Below are 22,199 nucleotides of genomic sequence, written 5' to 3'. Positions count from 1 at the left end.
CGACATTTCAAGCGCGTCAAAAAGCACTTTGCTCATATTCGAGTATTTCATATTTTCTCTTTTAAAATACTAAGGCCAAAGCCCTTTTAATATGGCTAATCTTATACGGAGGTGTAGGATGATTACCATTCCATTTCTTTCACCAGGAAATGAGAGTATCTGATAGTAATTGATAATGGTTCGAAAATTCAAAATTAGCTTGTAATAATGCGCCATAGTCATTGCAGTCACACCTATTAAGATTGATGCTAACTTTCGATGTCAGTGGCAGGTGATGATTTGTTTTTTTATGATCAATGATCACTGGTTATCTATTGTCAATGGTTTTCATCGAATTTTGCAAAGTTTTCATCTAAATCTAAATTTACTTGGATGGATGAGGCAGATACTTTGTGGAGATCCATTATGAGATATGAAGTGAAACACTTTGCACTTTCCCCATAAAAATTTATTACACTAGTGTATGTATTACATGTCGACTCTAGTGTAATAAATTTTTATGTGGTAAGTGCAAAGTGTTTCACTTCATATCTCTAAATCTAAATTACTTATTAGGTTTTTTTTCTGAGAGTAAACTACAAATTTCGCAAATCGATTACATAACGTAGATCCTTGTTATCGTATTAGTAATGTAGCGTGTTGTTTAATTGTAATTTCTTCGTTAATTATTCCTGTAATTGATTTTTTTATCGTAAATCCTTAGTAATTTTGCCAACGTGCTAGCATGATGTTTTTTTAACAGTAATAATGGTATATAAACTTCCACTACTATTCTTCCCTCCCGACCTCTGATTTGTGGTAATAAGAGGATGTTCTTTAGCCATTTTACTGCATAAATCAGTGTTACGGGCTATGGACATTAAAATTTCCGTAATTTATTTGGTAAATGAGTGATGTTCCTTATTGGAATCGTAATGAATACAGCGTAAATTTAGTCCCTTTATTTTTATATATTATATATTATTACAGAATGAGGATTTTACTCGTGAAATGTGTTGTAATTGAATGTAAACATGTATTATAGCTTGTAATTACGATGCATGACCGTAGCAAGCGTGGAGAGGATTTGGGGGGTATAAGCCCTTGAAATGTACTCCCATCAACGGAATCCTTCCGCAAGATACCGTTCTCCAATTCAAACCCTTCGGAGAAGTTTTCTGACCACGGATTCCTGTAGATATATGTAAGCTTTTATTACCTATTTTCTCTCACCAGTTCCATTTCATGATCAAAATGTAGTTTATTAGTTGTTAATTAGTTTTGAAAATCAGGTGTACTGAAGATTGGTGATATCACCCAAAGTCATCAAAAAAGATTGGTTTGATCACACAGCTTTTCCCTCGCTTCTTACATCAGCTAATTTCTTTTGATACCTACACAATTATTCTGATATCTTTCATCATTTATGAATGTCATCCGAGGCTTAACTCTGCCGTTCTAAGCTTCCACCTGTCTGTCATTGACAATTTTCATCAAAACATCGTGTCTTATGATACGGACGATTAAATTATCTCGTCTTCTACTCAAGCTTTTCAAAAGACGCTCTTCCACGCTCCCTTCTACACACCAATTACCCACACAGTCTATGAACAATATTAAGTCTACAGGCTAATGGAAAAAAGAAATTTTTTTACGATAATAAATGATACATTTACTAGTAACTTCATTTTTTCAAGTATCATATAATCATTATTATTTTATCTCCCCTCTGTTTTAATTAGGAAATATTTTTATATATATATCTTCTTATTTCAATTTTGACTTCCATCCGTAAGTTTTTTCATTTTTAACATATTTTATGATATTTCTTGGAGTTTAGGTCTATGTAAAACAAGTTATAGCCAACGTTTCGATTTATTTAAAATCATCCTCAGGGCTATGAAAGAGAAAACATGAACAATATAAAATACAAATATGACAACGATATACAATATTTTTACATAAAAATATTGTATATATAAAGAGATATGTCAAAATGTTTTGTGTATTCTATTCTGTTCATACATATAATAGCTTTCCGGGTCTGAACGTCGCATCCTAACCTCCCCCTCCCCATACACCTCTCCCCTTACCCCTCTTTTCCCTTTTCCAACCCTCTCCTTTCCTCACTATATATAATAGAATACACAAAATATTTTGACATATCTCTTAACTTTGTACATATTTATTGATGTTGTGTTACAAAGGTATTGCCACATCTAGTTAATAAGTTAACTAGGTGTGGCAATACCTTAACACAGCTAACTTAACATTTAAAAAAATGATATTCAAATATATACTATATATGATATTCAAATATATACTGAAGGAACATTTTTAATTTATTGTAATTCAAAAACCGTTATTGTATCTTGGCTCAAGTGTAAATTAAAACCCTGGAAATTCCGGTAAGTTTTTGAGGTCTGTAAAATGTCAGGGAAATGTCCATTAAAATCAGTAAAATTCAGTAGAGATTGAAACCGTTAGTAATTTTATTTAAAGAGGCTATAATACGCTATAGTTATTTATCAAAACATACATCATAATTTTTGCAATTGATGACTGGTAGTGTAGTTTCCTCATTTGAAGATTTAGGATAATCTGGGGAGAATTTTATCGCTGCCTGATGCGCCAATGTCGTTGGTAGTGGTGAAGTGCCCGGGGCAAAATTTTGTTTCATCAAACGACTATAGACGTGTGATTCAGGATAACTAGAATACTGGATTAGTGAAAACCTATGCAATTTGAAGGTATTTAACGCCCCCATAACATAATAAAGAGTAAATCTGCTGAAAATAGTTTTTTTATAGAAACTGTAGAAAAGGACAAACCGAAAAGGTATTTGAAGAATTTACTGAAATAGAAATTTTTCCCCTTTCACGGTGCACTGCATCTCCTATGTTATTGGTGGTAGAAACAATTAAGAAATTCAGTCTTCTCCAAAAATCAAGGAAACTGAAATTCGGCTAAGATGCACCGTTTTAAAATTTGAAGCAAATACTTGAAAAGAGTACATACTTGTTTTCTCGCGGAGAAAACACAGGGGTGAGGATGACGGAAACTCAGACTTATTTTTCTCTAAACATCTCAAAAAAATAAATATTGGAAATATCAGAACTTCCTGTTTAATGTTGGTCGGATCCATTTCTTCCCTTCTAGCCACTAGAATATCATTTAATTTTAAAACTTGAAAAGTGTACGAAGTTTCTACAGTGGAACTTGGGTAATTCGAAACATCAAGGGACCACTCAAAAACTCCGAATTATCCAAAATTCGATTTGAAGAAATCCGTAATAAATAGGTCCAAAACAATAAAATTCATATTTCCGATAAAAACTCTTTGTTAAATTGACACTCTTGAAATATAAATAATTTGATTTATGCCTATTAACAAGATTAAAGCAACCTTAAAACGGGAATATATATTTCAAAAAACTAAGAAGTAAAGTATGGTAACATTTTCATTCTAATCTTAAAATGTCCTCAACGACATCTGAACTGTTGTCCACTACCAACTTAACTCGTAATCGTAAACGTTTAGATAATATGCCATAGCATAATACACTGCAATAGAATCACAATAACGAAAGAGATTAAAAACATCGAATACGTACTATATTGACTAACAGAATATTTATGCCTTATAATTTATTCCTTATTATGACACACCAAAAGTTTGAAATATCCGAAATAAAATTCGAATCATCCACGATTTATTAGCATTGTTTGAATACAAAATGAAAAAAAATACCAAGAGAATTAGCTATTCCAAATAAGAATATTTCGAATTAAAGAAGTTCGTATAATCCAGGTTCCGCTGTATGTGTAAACTGAACCACCTTTCGCTTTATTTTTCCAGTTCTGATATCCATCCATGCTTCGGACGACTCAATTTCGGCCGTCCCTTCTCGACTAGGAAGCGCTCCTCAGCGTCTCCCCTCCTTTTGCAAGTTCGCGCGTGGCCGTGGTGTCGTCGACGCAGGCGCAGTGCCTCCTCATCCCCACACTCGTCCGCCCCCTCTCGGCGGTCGGCGCGAGGCGGGGCAGTCGTGCACGCGGACTCGATCCGCAGGTTGAGGATCGCGTCAAGGCGTGGTGGGGGAGAGGGACACCAAGGTGGAGAAAGACGATTCCGAGGGAGAGGCGGGTCGCCTCGCGGGAGCTTATACCCTGCTCGCACTCGCGCCGACGATTCACTGCGTCTCCTGCCGTCGGCAGTCAGACGCGGCTCTCGAACTCTGCCTCGGCCTCAGTAGTCAAAAGGAAAGACCGCATCCACTTCGACCGAGTTACCGGCGAATTTTCGGATGGGAGTTTGGGGCCACTGCCTCGCGTCTCCGGCCTTCCTCGCGTCGTTGGGCAAGGCCCAACTTACCATGTGAAAATATTTTTTCCTTAAAACTCGCACTTCTTCTAACTTCGTGTAGATTTCTTCGCCGCACGTGTTAGGAGTAGGAGTTCGGCTTTTAAATCTTCAGTTTAACGGCGCGATGTGATATAAGTTCCAACAAATTTCCCAATACTGATCTCATGATCATATTTTTGGGCACAATTTCATCATTTTACTCCCAAATTTTCTCCCGATTCCCCCATCACGATGAACTCTAGAAGAGGAACCTAGCCGTCTATTCTACTTTCCGGTGATGACCCTATTGGATGAACTCAATACTGACCTGATACCAACCCAAACGAGGAAGGAAAGGACAAGGACGTTCAGTGAGAACTTAATGAATCTACATAATCCCTCCTCTTCCGCTGCCTGAACTGAAAACATAGTAAGAAGCGGGAGGGAAGGGAAGCGGGCGATGGGTTTTCCATGGGACATTCGTCTTGGGACGCTGGCCGTGGACGCTGGCGGCATCCTACCTTGACCCAGGAGGAAAAATTCTTCGGGAGCGTTCCCCGCTCCTTCCTCCTGGATGCGACTCCCGTGAGAGGACTCCAGCGGTGGTGTCTCCTTCTTCCGGTCATCTTTGCCGTCCGCGGATGGTCTCGCCGTGGGAGACTGGCAGCGGAGCCGACGGGGCGGACGGCGGCGGTCGGGGGCAGCCGCCGGGGGCCGTGGACGAGGCGTCGGACGAAGAGCGGCTTCTCATGTCTCCGGGGGCGTACGCCGCAGCCGCTGTCGCCCTGCTCCTCATCGGACTCGTCGGCTTCATCTCTAACCTTCTCGTCATGATCCTCATGTGCAAGAATAAACAGGTCAGTCCTTTGCTTCTTTATTTCCACTTAGTGATTTATGCGGATTCTTTCTAAGGGGCCAATTTGATAGAATGTTCGATCCGAACTCCCCGTTTGGACGCGATATTACAACTGCTACCTGTCGCGCAGCAGAGCCTATAGAGTAGTCAGGCAGTATAACCAATATATTTTGTATAGTTTAGCCAGTTTTAGTAATTCAAGATTCAAGCCGCGCGCCAGGACAAATGCGAATCTTTGATCGCACCCGTATCATTGGACTTAAAGTTAAGATTTTGGTCGACCACGAGTAACCGATCACAACCACAATCAGTGAAAAATTCAAAAGGCAATCTGAAAGACGGAGAGAGTAACAAATATTTTTCGCTAAAAATTTTGCGGATGCTCGTCATGGTAGTTAAAACATATTTGGGCTATGTAGCCGCGCCAATATTCGGGTGGCCCAAGCGTTACCCGACTGGGCGCTTACTTTAGGGAATATTCATATTTTTATTATCTTCAGATTCCCTTGAACAAAGCGTCCAGCATCGATGGGAAACGTTGGAGCCACCCAAATATTGACGCGGCGATTAAGCCCAAAAAGTTTTTAACTACCAGTAACAAAAATGACAACCGTGAACAATTTGTAATGTTTTACGTATGTTATCCGCTTTATCTTTCCCGACCCATTTTGAGTGGAACGCTTAAATAGTGCGAAGTTTGTTTTCAAGAGGTTTGTTTATGTAAGCGCAACGGCATTGAAGTTATGGAAACGAATGAGAACCGTAATAAGGAAAGCAATCACTGGCACAATTTCTACACTTTTAATCACGATGTGTATTTTTAAATCCCTGAAACCATATGTTCTGAAGCCATAGTCGGACATGTGGCGTTTATGAATATGAAAATTGTTACATGAAACTTTTGACTAACTTTGGATTCAGGAGGTTTGAAAGATATCAGATTTTAATCATTATAGTTGGTATGTAATTTTATTATTAATATATTTAAGCCATATGGATTTTACCAAATATATAAATATGCTTGCGGTTTAAAACCATCAATAAAAATGATTGGAGTTGAGTATTTCATTTCAAAGGAAGAAAATTACTTTTCTATTAATATGATTGTAAAAGTTGGATTGCACAATCCACCCGTGATAGATTTCGCAGTTTTAAAGAGGGCAGATATTTCTGCCAGCAGGCAGAAAAAAGATGAATGACTTTCCAATCCATTTCCAAGAACTCAGGGTAAAATGGCATTTTAATCTGAAATTCTCCTTATCATTCGGAATGAAAGTGTTTCGGAGGCTTGGATAGCTTAAAAGTCGGGTCATGTTTTTCACACTTCATCATCAAGTATGCGGAGTCTTTTTAAAAGGCCAATTTGTTAGAATATACGCTCCGATTCCGTTAGCTTCCCATTTGGACGTGTTATTACGACTGCTAAATTTCGCATGGTACAGCCACTTTTTTGTTATTCAAGAAAGTTTGAAGGAGCGCATCAGGAGACATGCGAATCTTTGATAGTATCCGAGTCATTGGACAAAATGTTAGATTTTGGTCGACCACGAATAACCGACCACAGCCACTGAAGAACTATATGTGAATTTCCACAGTAAAATGTATGTACTCTACCCTGGTGTCCTCAAATTATTATAAGTGTCCATAGCGGCTTGAGGGTAGTATATTATTATATACTACCCTGAAGCCACTATGATGATACCAATAATTTATGGAAATCTAGGTCGGATTCCGCTAAAAAAAGGTTGCTTTGAATCTGTTTGGTTTCTGAAAAAGTATTTGGAAAAAAACTTAGAGGATCAAAGACAAGTATAATTGAATCACTGACGTTATTGGATAATTTCAATCGCTATGAATCGCGGTAAACGTTTTTGCATTCAGTTCACCGGGAAAATCTTAAATCGTTTACTGTTGCGATTATGGTTGACACATATTTCCTTATTTGTCGCCTGCAATCTAAAAAAAATCCCGACTAATCGGTTTTGCTGTCTGAAATACCGCTCAGGCTTCGAGCACTGACCATGACTACACTCAGATCTCAACGCTACTGATTATTTTAGTGATCGTCGTCGAATGGTTAACGCGAACAAGCTCATGGCCGTGCTTGAGCTACTCTGCCCTTCAGAATGTTTTTCATCAAAATTTGCTCACAGAAAATTTAAATCAATTGGCAACTGAGAATTTGGCCTTTTTTAAAGTGCTTATTGACGTTCGCTGCTGGGGTTGACAGTTGATAGTCACAGGGGTAGTTTTTATCATCCCAGTTACCTGTTTAAGTCTACATATTCGAAAAAGGTGACGTTTATTTTCCTTAAACGAATAATTTACTTTTATTCAATAATTTTACTTGTTAAGCTCGTTTACTTCTACTCTTTTGTCATAATTCTACCATCCAAGAGTAAGCATGTGAGGCCATCTCACCTTTTGAATTTGGAATTTATTTCCTATGCATGTGTGCATCGTGATTCTAATTAACTCGGGGGTCGGGACTTAAGTCTTCCTTTTCTTGTCTCATCGACCCTCTCGGAGGGGACAAACGTCCTGTTTCCGTGAAAATCATCATAGTTAATATGTGGCCGATTCCTCAGATTTACCTTCTTGCTTGAGCTGAAGAATCCATGCAATCAGTGATATTAAGAATACCCACCAAGTGAAGCCGAAGACGTTTATTACGGTGATATGGTCAGTTTGGTGCAGTTTACCCGATTTCCGAGTGTGGGATGCAAGTCATGTTAAAAAATAATAGTAAAAAAGTGAAGCTGATGACGTTTATTACGGTGATATGGTCAGTTTGATGCAGTATACCCGATTTCCGAGTGTGGGATGCAAGTCATGTTAAAAAATAATATTAAAAAAGGAATTAATATCCGCATTAACGCTTTTCTCTTTAAAGCTCACGATTTCGTTTATTCAAAATCTAGTTACTGTGAGGCTTCTCTATCAATATCAATGATATGAATGTATAAAAAATTTTATCAGAGGAAATAAAGAATATATCCATAAAAAATTAGAAGTATTCACGTTCCAAATCTCTATGATTAGGAATTTATTTTTTTATCACTCTAAGAGTATGTGTAATATTTTCATTTAACTTTTGTCTTAAAATACTACGGCTTTATCAAGTTGGCATTTTTTGGATTAAGCTTAACCTTTAAAAAATTCCCTACAGCACGGAAGCTGTTTGAAGCACTCTTCTGTGGGAGGAAATAATTAACGATAGTTTCTCCGTTAATATTATGATAATTCTATTGCGATGGTGTGTGATCGGGCATTAAATCTCTATATAGAGCCCAGGTGACCGTAAAATAGGGCAATTTTACGTGAAGCCGAGGTATTTTTATGGTCTATCATACCTAACTCTGTATAGAAAAAAGAAATCTCTTGTATCCTTTGGCTTCTCACCCATTCAATCATAAGTTGATTTAATTATTAAGCATGCAAGTTGTTGGCTTGCTCCGTCTGAAATACCTTTGTGATAATTATAAATTAATCTGGGAAGAGAATTTAGATTTTACGCTTTGAATGATCAGCCGAATTCATAAACATTCAAAAATGAATGTACTTCCATATTATTATCGATTTTCATTTAATATGCTGATGAGTATTTTCTAATAATTCATCATAGTTACATTGATTCTTTCGTAAAGTAGATGGTTCAAGATGCTCATCATGCAGTAAATTGGATACATTAATTGGGATGGCTTTTTCGCTAATGGAGTCTATCTCGTGAATTAATTCACCTGCCATTATTCGTAAATTGTCTAAAATTTATTATTTTTGGAGTATAGCGGCGACTTTAAAGGAAAAAATTGTATTCCGGGGTTGAAAATGGAACAGCTGGACTCTTAATGATATTAACCTCGTTGGAGAGCGGATGATACCAGAACGCCTTTAAAAGCCGAGTATTGAATTATGTCTCATGTTGAGTGCATGGTTCATTCGCTAAGGGTTAAAAAAAGTTACGCATTTAGGGCTTTTATACAGGGGATACAACTGTAGTTAAAAAATCTCTTATCGATTTTGAGAGAATGATGGAAGGTGACGATTGGTAAAAAAAATCCTTATGTTTGAGAGAGATTGGTTGCTCCATTCAATATTTAGTCACTCTTCCCTCTTTTGATTACTTGTGTGGAAATGAATTTTAGAAACAGCGAAAAAATTAACGGTGGGCAGATAAATATAGTCATCACAATTTTTGAATGAAGGAATAAAAATATTGTTCACGAGTGTATAGATACCCTTGCAATTTTTTACATAGCGTGTGTGACAAGAAATTATGTGTTTCACGGGAAACTCTACAAACTGGAAAATAATAAAAGGTTAGTTTTTCTCACATAACGTATAAGAAAATATGTTCTGCCTGCATGAAAAGTGTAACCGTTCCCAATTTGAAGAGTTTTCCGATTATAAATCAGTGTTTTACAAGAAAATCAATAGCTTTCATGTGTGATTGTGATTTCGATGAAAGAATGTGTTATTAGTGAAATTTTAATTTATTCCTCAGATTTATGACAAAATTACATGAATGTCCTGTGTATGAGTGTGTACGAATTGCCTTTGCCACTGGCAATTCTTTGGATGCATCAACAAGTAATTTTCACTGCTCTCAGAGTAGTTTTCAACAACGGATAGGATGGACTCCTTAGAATACTCTTACGGAAAACGGTTTCCCGCAAGAATGAAAAAATAGCAGGATTGAATGATCTCAATTAATTCCTATCACGGTAATTTTTTGTGTAAAATCATATTTTTCATTTTTTATATATCGTAGAACATTCTGTGCTAACCTATTAATTTACTACCGAGTATTGATTTTTTAAAACTACACGGGTAAAAAGGTTTTGATATGGGAGCTTCTAGTAACACTAGTCACGCCCAAATAAAGCGGTTTGGGAGTATTTATTTACATTGATCATCCCGAAATACCACTTTTTATCGTTTATACCGGGGGGGGGACTTCAAAAAGCAATAATGGACGATCGAAAACAACCATGCCCTGGTTAAAGGTACCCAGACAAGACTCGAACACGTGTCCTCTAGTTTAGCAGGCGAGGACTTGTATCCAGCCGTCCGCGTCAGCGAGGCCGACAATTGTGGGATTACCTGTCAAGTGTATTCGGTTATATATTTATCATTGAGTGAAAGCTATCGTGTGTAGGAAATCTCGGGTGAGTTCGAATCTCCATGTTCCTCGTAAAGTGGGTTCTGCTCCCGCGATAATGTGGGCGTCCCTCGTCGGTGGTTCCGGAGGGGAGCACGGGGGGAGGGGAATGAAAAGTTTTCGCGCGACGCGGACGTCAGAAGGTGCCCTAACAGCTGTTTCCGCGCGCGCGACAAGGTCGACCGAGTTTTGAGCGTGCTTTCGCCATTCATTCATCCGGCTCGTGTGTTATATTGCGCGCGTTCTGTGCGCACCCCTACTCTCACCAAACCCCAGCGCCCCCACTCTCCCTACTTCCACCATTGCGTCAACGAAGTACGGTTTCCGGGTCGATCGAGGGGGAATAAAAGGGGGTGGGTTCGCGCCACCCCTCTCTCTTGACGCCTTTAAAATAAATAAGAAACCTGACCCGCATCCATTTGGCTGAACCAAAATACTTTAGACTTTTCTCTTGAGAAAGTCCCATTACTTTCGGTGCAGAATATTAAAAATGTGGTTTATGTGTCCGTTATAATTTTGTGAAATGTTGGATGGATTGTAGAACTACGATGCAAACATAACACCCGCGTGCTAGATTGAAGAGGACACATTCCTCCCGCTTAAACAGCGGTATTTTATTTTTTTAGTGATGTATTGTGTTTTGATAACTTATGTCATTTTTGCAATTGTAATTGTATCCCAAGGAAAGTTTTTGAAAAGGACTGGGCGTCTCATTCCACTAAATATTATAAAATTCCCTCTCTTAGGTCGCGAAGGCTGTGGTATGTTCGCGTGGATCATTTCCTCTGCCGGTAATGTTAGATGTACTATTGCTTATCTTGTTCCTCGGGTCATCTTATACTCCAATTGGTTTTCTAGACATCATGCTTCGATTTCTTTATCCAATATTTTGCCTACTTCCCGAATAACTTATGTACATAAAACTTACTCTATCATCTTGATTCTAATGGTTAGTTCCTTTCCTGTATCCGAAATTTTTCATATAAGAAAATACAGAGGAAAAGCTTTCAATATGAGGCACAGAAAAATATTGACAAAAGTATATGTCGCCATACTCTGAAAATTTCAATTTGATAGCTTACGTTTTAAGCAATGAATACGTGTCGAAAAGAGGCAAGTTCAAATGTAACTGTAGTAAGTTAACCTGTAAAAATTTCATTTTTGGGCTATCGGTTAGTTGCTTATTGTGTTCGTGTAAATACATTCCTTTTCCCTTCTTTGTGGATTCCCTAATAGTGTTTTCATCATCAGCGGATTTTATTTAATTGGGAGAAATGTTTCCTGTCACATTTGTAGGTTCTTTGAAAGTCAAAGAGACAACTTTTGTAATTGAGAACGATCAAATTCGAAAAAATTGTTTGAGCTCAGAGCATACAAATGTTAAATTCATGATGCTGAAAATAATACTATGTTTGTGTTATTATGAAACATTATGGAATGGTAATATAACCAGCGAACTGTCACTCACAAATACTCTTATATTTTAATTCGCCATTTAAAAACGTCAATTGATTCGTCATAAGTGAGGCGCGTTTGGTCTAAGAGCAGAGAATAAAAGCGGTTAACAATTTATGTGGAGGGGAATGAGTTGAGATGAAGGGGGATCAAAAGACGGCTTTATCACGAGTTATTTCGCCCGAGGCGCTTGCGTTACGTAAGAATGGAGACAAAGGGAGAATTTCAAACGACCGCGACGTTCAAACAACGAATGTCAGGGAGAGGAACGTCAAGAATGGCGGGTGAACGGAATAATTTAAGTGCCACAGCTGTGCGGAAAAAGAGTTGAAAGCCTTTAATGACTTACGGTCTACAGGATTAGAGTGCTAAATTTAACGATTTATACCTGCAGATATTTTAGAAAAAGAAAACGTTTTCTTTGAACATAAAACACACGATTTCAAACATTAAATCAAACCTCGGTTTTTGTATTTTAAAATCACGTTTTTTTGGTAGCGCAACGTAGGCTTGAAACAATGTGGAAGATTATTGCGCGAGAACGATATTTTAAACTCATTGAGCAAATTTATTAAATATTTCAGTTTTTTATGGCGGCATATCAAAAATCTCAATTTTTTCCGGCCAACCTTTTATATTTTATTAAAACACATACATTAAAATAAAAGCGCAGATGCATACACATGGGACTGGTATTGCTTTAGAATTAGTTTTACTACCATTTAAAAAAATTATTTTCCACAGCTTAAGTATGATTGAGAAATGAGATTTTGAATCCGAACACCTAAAAAGGTGTAAATTGTGGAGGGAAATTTCAAAGACCGTTGAGATAAATGTGAGAACTTTGAGCTACATCTACTTAAATCATAAACGCGAACTCTTATCCCTGTATAATATGATGTATTTTCATGACAATAGTGATATTATGCACCCCGAAAATTAGTGTACACGTTGATAAAACGTAATACGTAAAACGTAATAACGGTCTTGATAAAACGTAATATCTCATATAATTCTTAATAGTTAGAACATTTTTATTTCGTCTATTATTTCATTTTCATTAGGCTCTATTTCATTAATCAGTCGATTGTGGAAAGTTTGAAAGTCATTAACAGTTGACGTGCATTTCATAAATCCATGTCGTTCAGGTAACATTTTTCTCATTAAAGGAGTTAGATTTTCAACTACCATGGACACCAATATTTCTGCTCGTGTTGATTGCTTGGACGATAATTACTAATGAAATATTTTTCATTGTTTGTGGATTAGGACAATTTAAGCTAATTTCAATCAGGAAAAGTCCCCGAACTAAGGGAATCAAGGTAATGATTAAATGGCATAAGAGTGGTTCATGACATTAAAAATTTGCACTGGAATTCTATCAGGTCCACAACCTTTAATCAGGTCAAAAGACTAAAGGTAATTTTTAATCTCGTTAAAAATAATTAGGGATGTTATAAAGTAGACAGGATTATTGGATTAGTTGCTTCCCTTGCAAGTAATTAATTGTTACTTACCTCTAATGTACCGAATTCTTTGCATGATATGCAATTTCAGGACTGATTAACGTCTGGAATGTAGTTATCGAGTCTCATCCCTACTTCATATCTTGATGAAAACAATGGAATTCATGAAAAATAACTACTAAATGAAGCATTTCACTTTAGGGTAATTGATTTTAGAGGTTCCAACAATTTCCGGCAACCTTAGATGCACCAGAGTAATATAAGATGAGTCTGAGGAGCGTAGAAGAAATGATTAATGGTCACAGAAGTTGTTAAGCTCGAAAATAAATGAGCTTCGATTCGGATAATTACTGCTTCCGGAGTCAGTAAACACTACCATTGCGTCCACTCCAACGCTTAGTGCAAAAATAGATATAGTCGCGCCCTCCTTGCGCTATCGGACATACTTTCCGCCACATGCTTCTATCATCAGAGTTAAAAATATCTCGAGAGCCAGTCAAAAAAAATTTTCTTTAAGGAAAACTATACGCATAAAATTGAAGCTTGTTAATTTCTGTGCATCCTAATTGCATGCTTACTTTTTATTTCATGCCTTCTTTATACGAATTTAGTATTATTTACAATATTCTATCATTCAGTTTAAAATATCTCAATGATCGCTCTTTTGATTTTTAAATGAAGTACATCTATGCATTGTAGTATTGCTCGTTAATTTCATCGTTTACTCTTTCGCCAACTTATTACCAATAGTAATTGTATTGTGCGGTCAAAAGCGAAATTGAAGTAGGTACCCTCATTTCTTTCTTCATTATGTCACAGAACGTATGGTCGAATTTAAGACTTTTTAGCAGCAATAAGTAAGAAGATATCAGCATTTCCTTTTCACCTGTTGTAGCTCAGTTTCTAAAGCGTTATGATACGTTTCATGGTATTATCTTAAGAATTATTTGACCTGTCGATGGAATTATAAAACACCTTTATTTTCCGTTCGACGAACGCGTCATTCTAATGATGACATGTTTACGAAAACTGTGGGCAAATTGATATCGTCTAAGATTCGCCAAGAGCGCGCTCCGAGGGAAGCTGAAGGGAAAGAGTTGACTCCGAGGAGCCAATAGGGTGGTTTCCTATTATTTTTTTATTGCCTAAATCGAAAGATGATTACTCCTGGATTACGTATTTCACGATTTTAGATTTTTAAATGACGATATCTATTTTTCGCGATTAAATGAAAAGTGAAAATTTTCAAGCGCGCGAAAACGCGACGGGTAAGTATGAAAGCCGGGAAAACTCCCTGTGACGTCGTTCTGGTTCCCGCTGCCGCAAGTGAGGTGACCTTGGGGCGAGGCTCTGAGCGCTGATACGACGAGGGATGCTAGCAGGTAGCACAGTACCCTGCTAGCGGGTAGCGCTTGGCTTAAATAAAGATTATTAATACCTTATCAAACGAAGGGAACTTTACGACCTTAGGCAGTTTTAATAGGTGATTATTAAGACATGTTTCCCTGAGCTCTGTGCCTCATGCATGCATTGGTAATTTCAGACGATGTATAACTCCTATCTACTCGTATAGAAACTAGGCCCCTGTGACGTCACGTGGAGTGGCATCGCATGGGCGCCAATCTGGCCTTTTTCAAATGCGGTTAAAATTGACCATTGACATTCGTCTAAACTGTGATTTCTAAAACAAAATATTTTTATATTATGAATACACTAATGGTGGTTAACGAATCGCAATCAATGCCTTTCGTTTACTTTGATGAAGGAAACTACCCTATTGAAGCTACTGAGAAGAATGAGGTTCCTGCATTATCCACCTTCGTTCGTCGTAGTCTTTGAACCCACGGGAAGTAGCATTACAATGACCTTCCAGTAAACGCTTATTGAATTTTTTTCACCAATAGCATTTTTTAAGTTGTAGGATTTCATTTCCTTATTTTTTATTCCCTCCAATATATTTGCATAGTAGAGGAGAGAAACATATATCAGATCTAATGGACGTGGTTTTTAGGGCTTACATTGCCTAACCTGTTCCTGGTAGCTAGGAATAAAAAATGTCGAAATTTTTTCCCTAATTTGCGTTTAAATTTCATTTTTGAGCGTTGTGTGAAATTGAACGCCAATGGTAAAAGCAGTTCGAGTGTAATCAGTCAGCGGAAGTGAGTCCGAAGGTAGGGAATCTTAATATCAATTCATGTTAATAGGAAAAATATCACAGAAACAAGCTTTTCGATTGCCTTAGGCAGTCATCGACGGGGAGGGGAAGGGGTGTTAACCAGTCTGGGGTTGAGCTAAGAGAGTTGTGCTGAGACAGACTTACCTTAGCCCTCGGCGAGTTAACCATCGGTTTAAGGATTGCATTTGGCAATCATAAGCGAGGAGCACAGCAGGTGAGAACAGGTTTAAGAGTGCCTCAGCCTATCCCTCGGCGTGTTATCACTCGTTTTCCTTCCCAGATACGATTACCCAAGACAGTAGACAGACCAGTTTACGATATATTTTACCAACTGAATTTAATTTGCATTTGGATTTCCTGTCTTCGGAACCATTTTCTTCAACCTATTAGTAACTCATACTTCATTACGCAAATATAAACGAATTATAATTTGTTTTGTTATATGGTGATTCTAGCGAGATAAGGGGGAATTGACCGTATTGTACAAATAAGGTGCAATTTTCCGCAAAGATAAATTTGAATTTTAACGGGTCTATCACATTATCTTCACCATATCAATGATGTATATTGAAACCTCGTTTGAATTAAAATTTATTTTTGTGGAAAACTGCGTCTCCCTGATTCACGATGGGCAATAATTTTTGGTACACATTATTTTTAAGTCTAATGAGCGGTCTCTGTAAAATTATTCTTTAAACTCGGGTGACGCAATTTTACGACGGATAGATCTTTGAAACGAGATACTGGCGGAAAACATTCAGAGGGAACTGATATTTTTTTCACGAGGCAGCGTGTCTTCGTCGCTCTTTGTCTCCGCGTCGGTACTCTCCCAAAAATATGCCCTCTGACCTGGGCTCGTCACAAGCGTTCCTCTACCCTGCGAAAAATATTCTTTTTTCCGGGTCAACATCATTAGTTCATTTGAAGTTTGTGCAGCGAAGCTTACCTCGTGATTTTTTTTTTCAAATTTGCTGTGAACGTTAATTATGATTGCATTCATACGCGGAAAAATGCTTATCTACGCATCTTCCAATGCGTATCATGATGAATTTATCATTCTTATACTTGCGATTTATGGGGGCTTATTGAGAGTAATTCCAGTGAAATAATGATTTTTTTCGTTATTTTCATTTTAACAGATTTGTTAAAATATTACTGAATAGATATTTTTATCCCATCATTCATTTCATAGAAAGGTTTGTTAATAATTTATTTTTAAATGTATATTTTTTGCATCTATTTATGCTGCCTAGGTGAATACTAATCTAGACCGCGCAGCTGCTGTACTGAATATATTACGGCTTCCCTTCGTAGAAACACATGGAATTAATTTTAGAATATATTTTGTTTTCAAGAATTTTTTTTTAATTTTTCCAACGTGCATAACGTTTAACCAAGATACTGATTTAGCACAAAATGATGCCGTAACACGAATGGAAAGGTGGGAAAAATTAAAATAATGTGGTAGTCATCGAAATATATTCCAAAATGAACTACAGTATATAAATTATGATAATGAATAAGGGAATAAGAGGCAAGAGTGTGCATCTAACATTTATAAAAATTAATCATTTAGGTTCAAACAAGAATTTTTATTTTTACACAATTTGTTCCCAGTTACATCTACTATAATAGTTCATCCATTCTAATAGTTCTTCCATAACTAATCTTCTATTGCTGCAGAAGAAATAAATGACTGCCGTTATTCATCAAAATGTAAGAGAGAAACGAATCGGAATATTGCCCCTCATGTGTCCTCATCCTATGGGGCAAAAGTCCTAATCACAGTTTTCGGACGTGAACTCTCCCTTTCCAGAATATGTGTTGCAAGGTTCTTTCCTCCATGTTTTAAAGTCATTATACACTATCCAATTGATAATTGGTGGATCTGACCACAATTTTCCACAAACTCTACAGTGATAATTAGTTTTTCCGGTGAAGTTAATGCCCAGTTTGCCGTCCACCAACCGCCGTTTAGTATCGCGACGCTTAACCTTTATATTTAGATATCTTCATGTATAGTGTCTGGGTGTAGTGGGAACTCATAAGAATTTGAAGAATCTGAGCTTTTCCCGGTGAATAGCATGGATGAAAGCTTCTCGGGTTTCCAACCGGGTCAGAAACCGGGTCCAACCCGGTTCCCGAGAAGCTTTCATCCTTCTCGGGAACTGGGTTGGAACTTAAAAAAGCTTCTCGGATTTCCAACCGGGTCAGAAACCGGGTCCAACCCGGTTCCCGAGAAGCTTTCATCCTCGTAAGAATTTCCGAGTGTTGCTTTGAGTTTACACGCCGCTTATACGCATGCAACGCTTTTGGATGTGATCTAATGCTCTCAGTAGAGACATGTGGCTGTATCATGCATATCTATGACTGAGACGCGCCTACAATTCTGAAACTAAGCCGAAACAATTCATCAATTTCTGTACCAGCTGCATTATAACGTACGGTTTCTCCATTGTTCCTCCTCAGGGTAGCTACCTCCTGAATTTGTTTTCCTAATTCCTTCCCATTTGGTTTTTTTCTAAGTTCTGCATTTTCCCTCAATACATTTATCAACAAAGCACATGTGATATTTATTACAGAAACTATCAGGTTACATATAAAGCGATCGAATAAAATGGGGCAGGAGTCAGCGCCCGTGAGGCAAGAGTCCTCATGCGGACACATGCCCCAGTAATCTTGCCCCAACGGCACTTGCTACACCTAATAAGCCATTGCATAACCACATGGTGAGCTGCGAACCTGCTAACTGCATGAATTTTCGAGGCAAAGAATACATAAAAAGGATCGCTAGACAAAAATAGTAGTAAAATAAACGCCTATAGCACAGATAAGAATTGCGCGGTCGTACAATTTAGTTAGCAGTCGCGCAAAAATGAAAAATATGATAAACTCACGTTCTGTCGTTCGCTGTCTTCCACTGCATGCAACCCTATGCTCTATTTGGTCACGTAAATGAAACTGATTGACAACGAGCGGCACCATCCAGGCATTTAGAGAAATATTTCGGAAAAGGAATCCTGCCCCATGTGGACTCTTGCCCCTCACTACCCTAAGGTAATATTACTTATCTTTTATGTCCGTCAATCATTTTTTATTCCATTTTGATCGCACAGATAATTCTTCGCACTACTTTCATTGCATTTAAAATTTATGTATCAATGTTTGGATGGTCGACGAACCATAATTTACCAATTACACCAGATAATATCTGGAAATGTGCATTCGATAGTTGTTGCCTAGTTGGTTTTTTGCGCAAGGAATCGGGACGCTGAAATTTTGGAGCCCTACTTCCAAGAAAGACTCGTCTCATAGTGCACTCACAATCCCTTTTCTGTCTCACTCCATTATTTTGAATCCAAACTCCATTATTTCTGCAAAATAATTGTTGGATATTTGTCTCTATTTGTTAAAAAAACTGTCTTAGGGTCTTATCTCCCGGGATATTCCTCTTTGACCTTTTCGCTGCAGTCTTCCCTTAGGGGAGTAAATTTTAGCCTACCCACCTATCCCAGCAATCCTGCTTCCAAGGGTCATTGAATTCCAAATATCCTCATACTGGGTCAAACCTGAGGGAAGGTTTTTTTTTAATTTTTTACGATAGATATTAAATAAGGGAACCAAATATAACGTACTTTCATGAAGTGGAGCGTGGGATGAATATACGCGCGGGTATTAATCAACTTCAGTTGAGAAGATTTAAAAATCCTCTGGTACTGACATTTATTTCCAATATATTAGATTTAATATGAAAAGGAATTAAGATTGAGAAGATTGATATTGATTGCATACAGTTTTATAGAACGTATTTCATTAAGTAGATGATAACTATATTTATTTCCTATTCGGCACTGCAGTGCTGTTGGATTTTATAAGTAATGATTGTAGATAAAAGTTTCGTAAAAATTCTTAACTTTTCCGGAACAATATTTTGTTTCACATGGCGAATACATGCCATCCTTCACTGTTTTTTAGGCCATTCTTAAAAATTGACTTATGTTTTCATTTTTGATTTGGTGGCAGCCAGTGAAGGATCTTTGGGGGGGACCAAGGGGGCTATAGACAACCTCTTGGACGCCCAATTTACACTAGATAGAATGGTAATTTTTGTTCGGACACGCAATACTACTTGGAGTTTACCGCATACTTAGCCCCCCCTTGTCCCTATCCTGGATCCGCTACTGATAGTAGCTAAAAAAAAGTGAGCACAAATTGTATCGTAAAATGTGGCGAATAGGCTCAGCGAGGTGAATAGACTCACTTTTCAAGAAAATTCTTTAGATTAAAAAAAAAAGACCCAACGAATGCAGATAGATCGAAAATATCAACGGTGTTCGACAGAGGTGGATTACGTGGTTCCATTTATCGATTGATTTTTTCTTTTTCTTGCAGCCATTTTAATGTGAGATCAATCACATTACTCGTCAACGCGAACAGCTTTTCCATGCTCCCGGAAAACTTTTTTTACCATTCGAAAACTGTTGAGGTAACGTTGTTGCCATTTGCACTCCAATATAAATCGTTACTTTTCTCTCTAATTCCAAAGTTTGATAATTTTAAACTTGTTTGGAGATATTCAGCAGCCAATTTCTTCAAGATAGAAGTTAATGTCGTTTGAAGTGGGGTGAACAGGCTCAGCCATCACTATGCCGCTAAATCATAAGCCTGATCCAAGATGGAAACGGTACATCAAAAGGACTTCCAAAGAGATCAATCAGGCTGTGGAAGTTGTAAAATCAGGGTTAAGCATTCGTAATACTGCCCTTGAGTACAATATTCTTTAATCGGTCATCAGACGAAATCTGAAAAATCCTATCATGAAACCTCAGTGTGGTCGAACAGTTTTATCCCCTGATGAAGAAAAACATATTGTGAATATATATGTTGATTTATATTTTTTTCAGAATGATTTCAGAAGATTTTCACCAATTTAACAATATTTGAGAAAAAATGTAGTAATACCGATGTAACATCCTTTAGGACAACCCATTTGATCGTACAACTCTCCGTTACTTTGTTAAGGGGTTCAACATGAGTTTTGAAACTGAAAAAACTACGAGGACAACATTACTTCTCAACTGACCCAACCCACTTGGAGTGATGACAGAAAGTTCCGTAAGTTTTTAAATTTGTATTTGGGAATCAATAGATCCTGTTTTGCAAATTAATAACAAAATTTAAAAACAATCGAACAACTTTGGGCCTTTATTAACTGTTCACAATGCACTTTTTGCATTAAAAATATAGAAAATTTTATCTAGAAATTCAAATTAATATTTTCAGTTCAATATTTTTTGTGCCTATTCATAAAGGTTAAAGGAGGAAAGAATCTGCAAGTGTAAATCGTGTAAGACTTGTTGCATCTCACCAATAAAAATTTTAAGATGTTGCAGGTAATGAATCAGAAATATAGGTCAAGACACATAAAATGGCATTGAATTCACTGTGCTGCTATGCATAGTCTAAAAGCTATAGCACAATGAAATTGAAAACTAAGCCTATTCACCCCATTCTACAGTACGTATTAATTGGCGTCTTGGGGTGTAGTTCTTGAAATATTGAGGTCAAGGCAAAGAAAAAAAAATTCCATTTATGAATTGTATATAGGTGATGGCGTTTCATATGGCAATGGAGTCCTCTTAAGAAATGTCATGATATTTTGCATGTCGATTCCATTTTACGTTTACTCTTCTTAGCCATTTACAAGGAAAACCAACTATAATGCGATGTAGGGGGGTAATTTGTCTCTTGTATTGTAATTTAACTATAGTCGTATCACAGATTATTGCACGTTTGCATGATTCTTGCTCTTTCCCCTCCTTGTATTGTATTTCCTTTTCCTGACTACAAAAAGTTTTTAACTCATAATGGGATCTAGAAACCGTATAATCTTCCTTCCTTAATTTTCACTCTCCCTGCTTACTTTAATCTACCATGGGTTTCAGTATCCCCTCTCCCATAAGTACATGCTCTATCTGCCACCGTTTTTTCGTCTCGTTTCTTTAATCCTCTGCCATGCCTAGGGCTCTTCTTCATTTTATTCACTCTTAATAAGACACTACACCGTCGCCGGTCACCATTTGACCGTCGCGTCGCTTCCCGGGATCACGCACGTTTCGGCTTGACGACGTGGTAGCAGCGTAAAAATTTAACATTGCGCTATGCTCTGTTTAACTGTATAATCTAATGTAGAAAGAGACGCTGCCTTATTACATAAAAATTAGAGGAAAGGCTATAAAAAACTTTTCCTTAAATTGACGTTAATAATGTGTATTTTTTACTTTATCTTCATCTCTCAATTGTCATGTAACCGTTCACTATATTTAATTGAATCCTCTACACAAAAGTATTCATACTATTTTCTCCATTAAGATTTTCACCAGTTTAGCAATATTTGAGAAAAAATGTAGTTATACCGATGTAACATCCTTTGGACAAGAAAATTGCATTTTTGTAAGGTAAAAAGTAGTTGCCTTCTAACTAACGTTTCTTACGTCGTAGGTCCCTATATGCTAGATATAAAATTTGAAGTAAACTACAAAGTTAATTTTAGTGAAAAAATCATTTGCTTACCTTAATTATGAAGGGAGTTACAAGGTTTTGATCTTAAGAAAAAATATAATGGCGCCGCTGAGCAGAGCTTCTCGCCTTGCATTGCCAACTCCTTGCAATTGGAGGGAAAAATCTCGGGCGGAAAGGATTTTTTTGTCCATCCATGCCAGGAATTATGTACTCCTTCGTTGCATATCCTAAACAGAGAA

At 37.3% G+C, this 22,199-nt stretch overlaps 1 protein-coding gene across 1 annotated transcript in view; it reads left to right on the top strand.

Annotated features, from left to right (window-relative positions):
- Positions 1 to 4,045: 4,045 nt before the first annotated feature.
- LOC124174222 (pineal opsin-like) overlaps positions 4,046 to 22,199 on the top strand; it is a 381,380-nt gene continuing 363,226 nt past the window's right edge. Inside the window, exon 1 of the mRNA XM_046553317.1 lies at positions 4,046 to 5,181. Within this exon, the coding sequence (XP_046409273.1) occupies positions 4,966 to 5,181 (216 nt within the window). The 5' untranslated portion in view covers positions 4,046 to 4,965. The remainder of the gene's footprint in view (positions 5,182 to 22,199) is intronic.

Source organism: Ischnura elegans, chromosome 2 (genome assembly GCF_921293095.1).
Source record: "Ischnura elegans chromosome 2, ioIscEleg1.1, whole genome shotgun sequence".
Classification (NCBI taxonomy): Eukaryota; Metazoa; Arthropoda; class Insecta; order Odonata; family Coenagrionidae; genus Ischnura; species Ischnura elegans.
The sequence above is the reverse complement of the archived record's forward strand: the minus strand, read 5'-3'. Positions and strand labels throughout refer to the sequence as shown.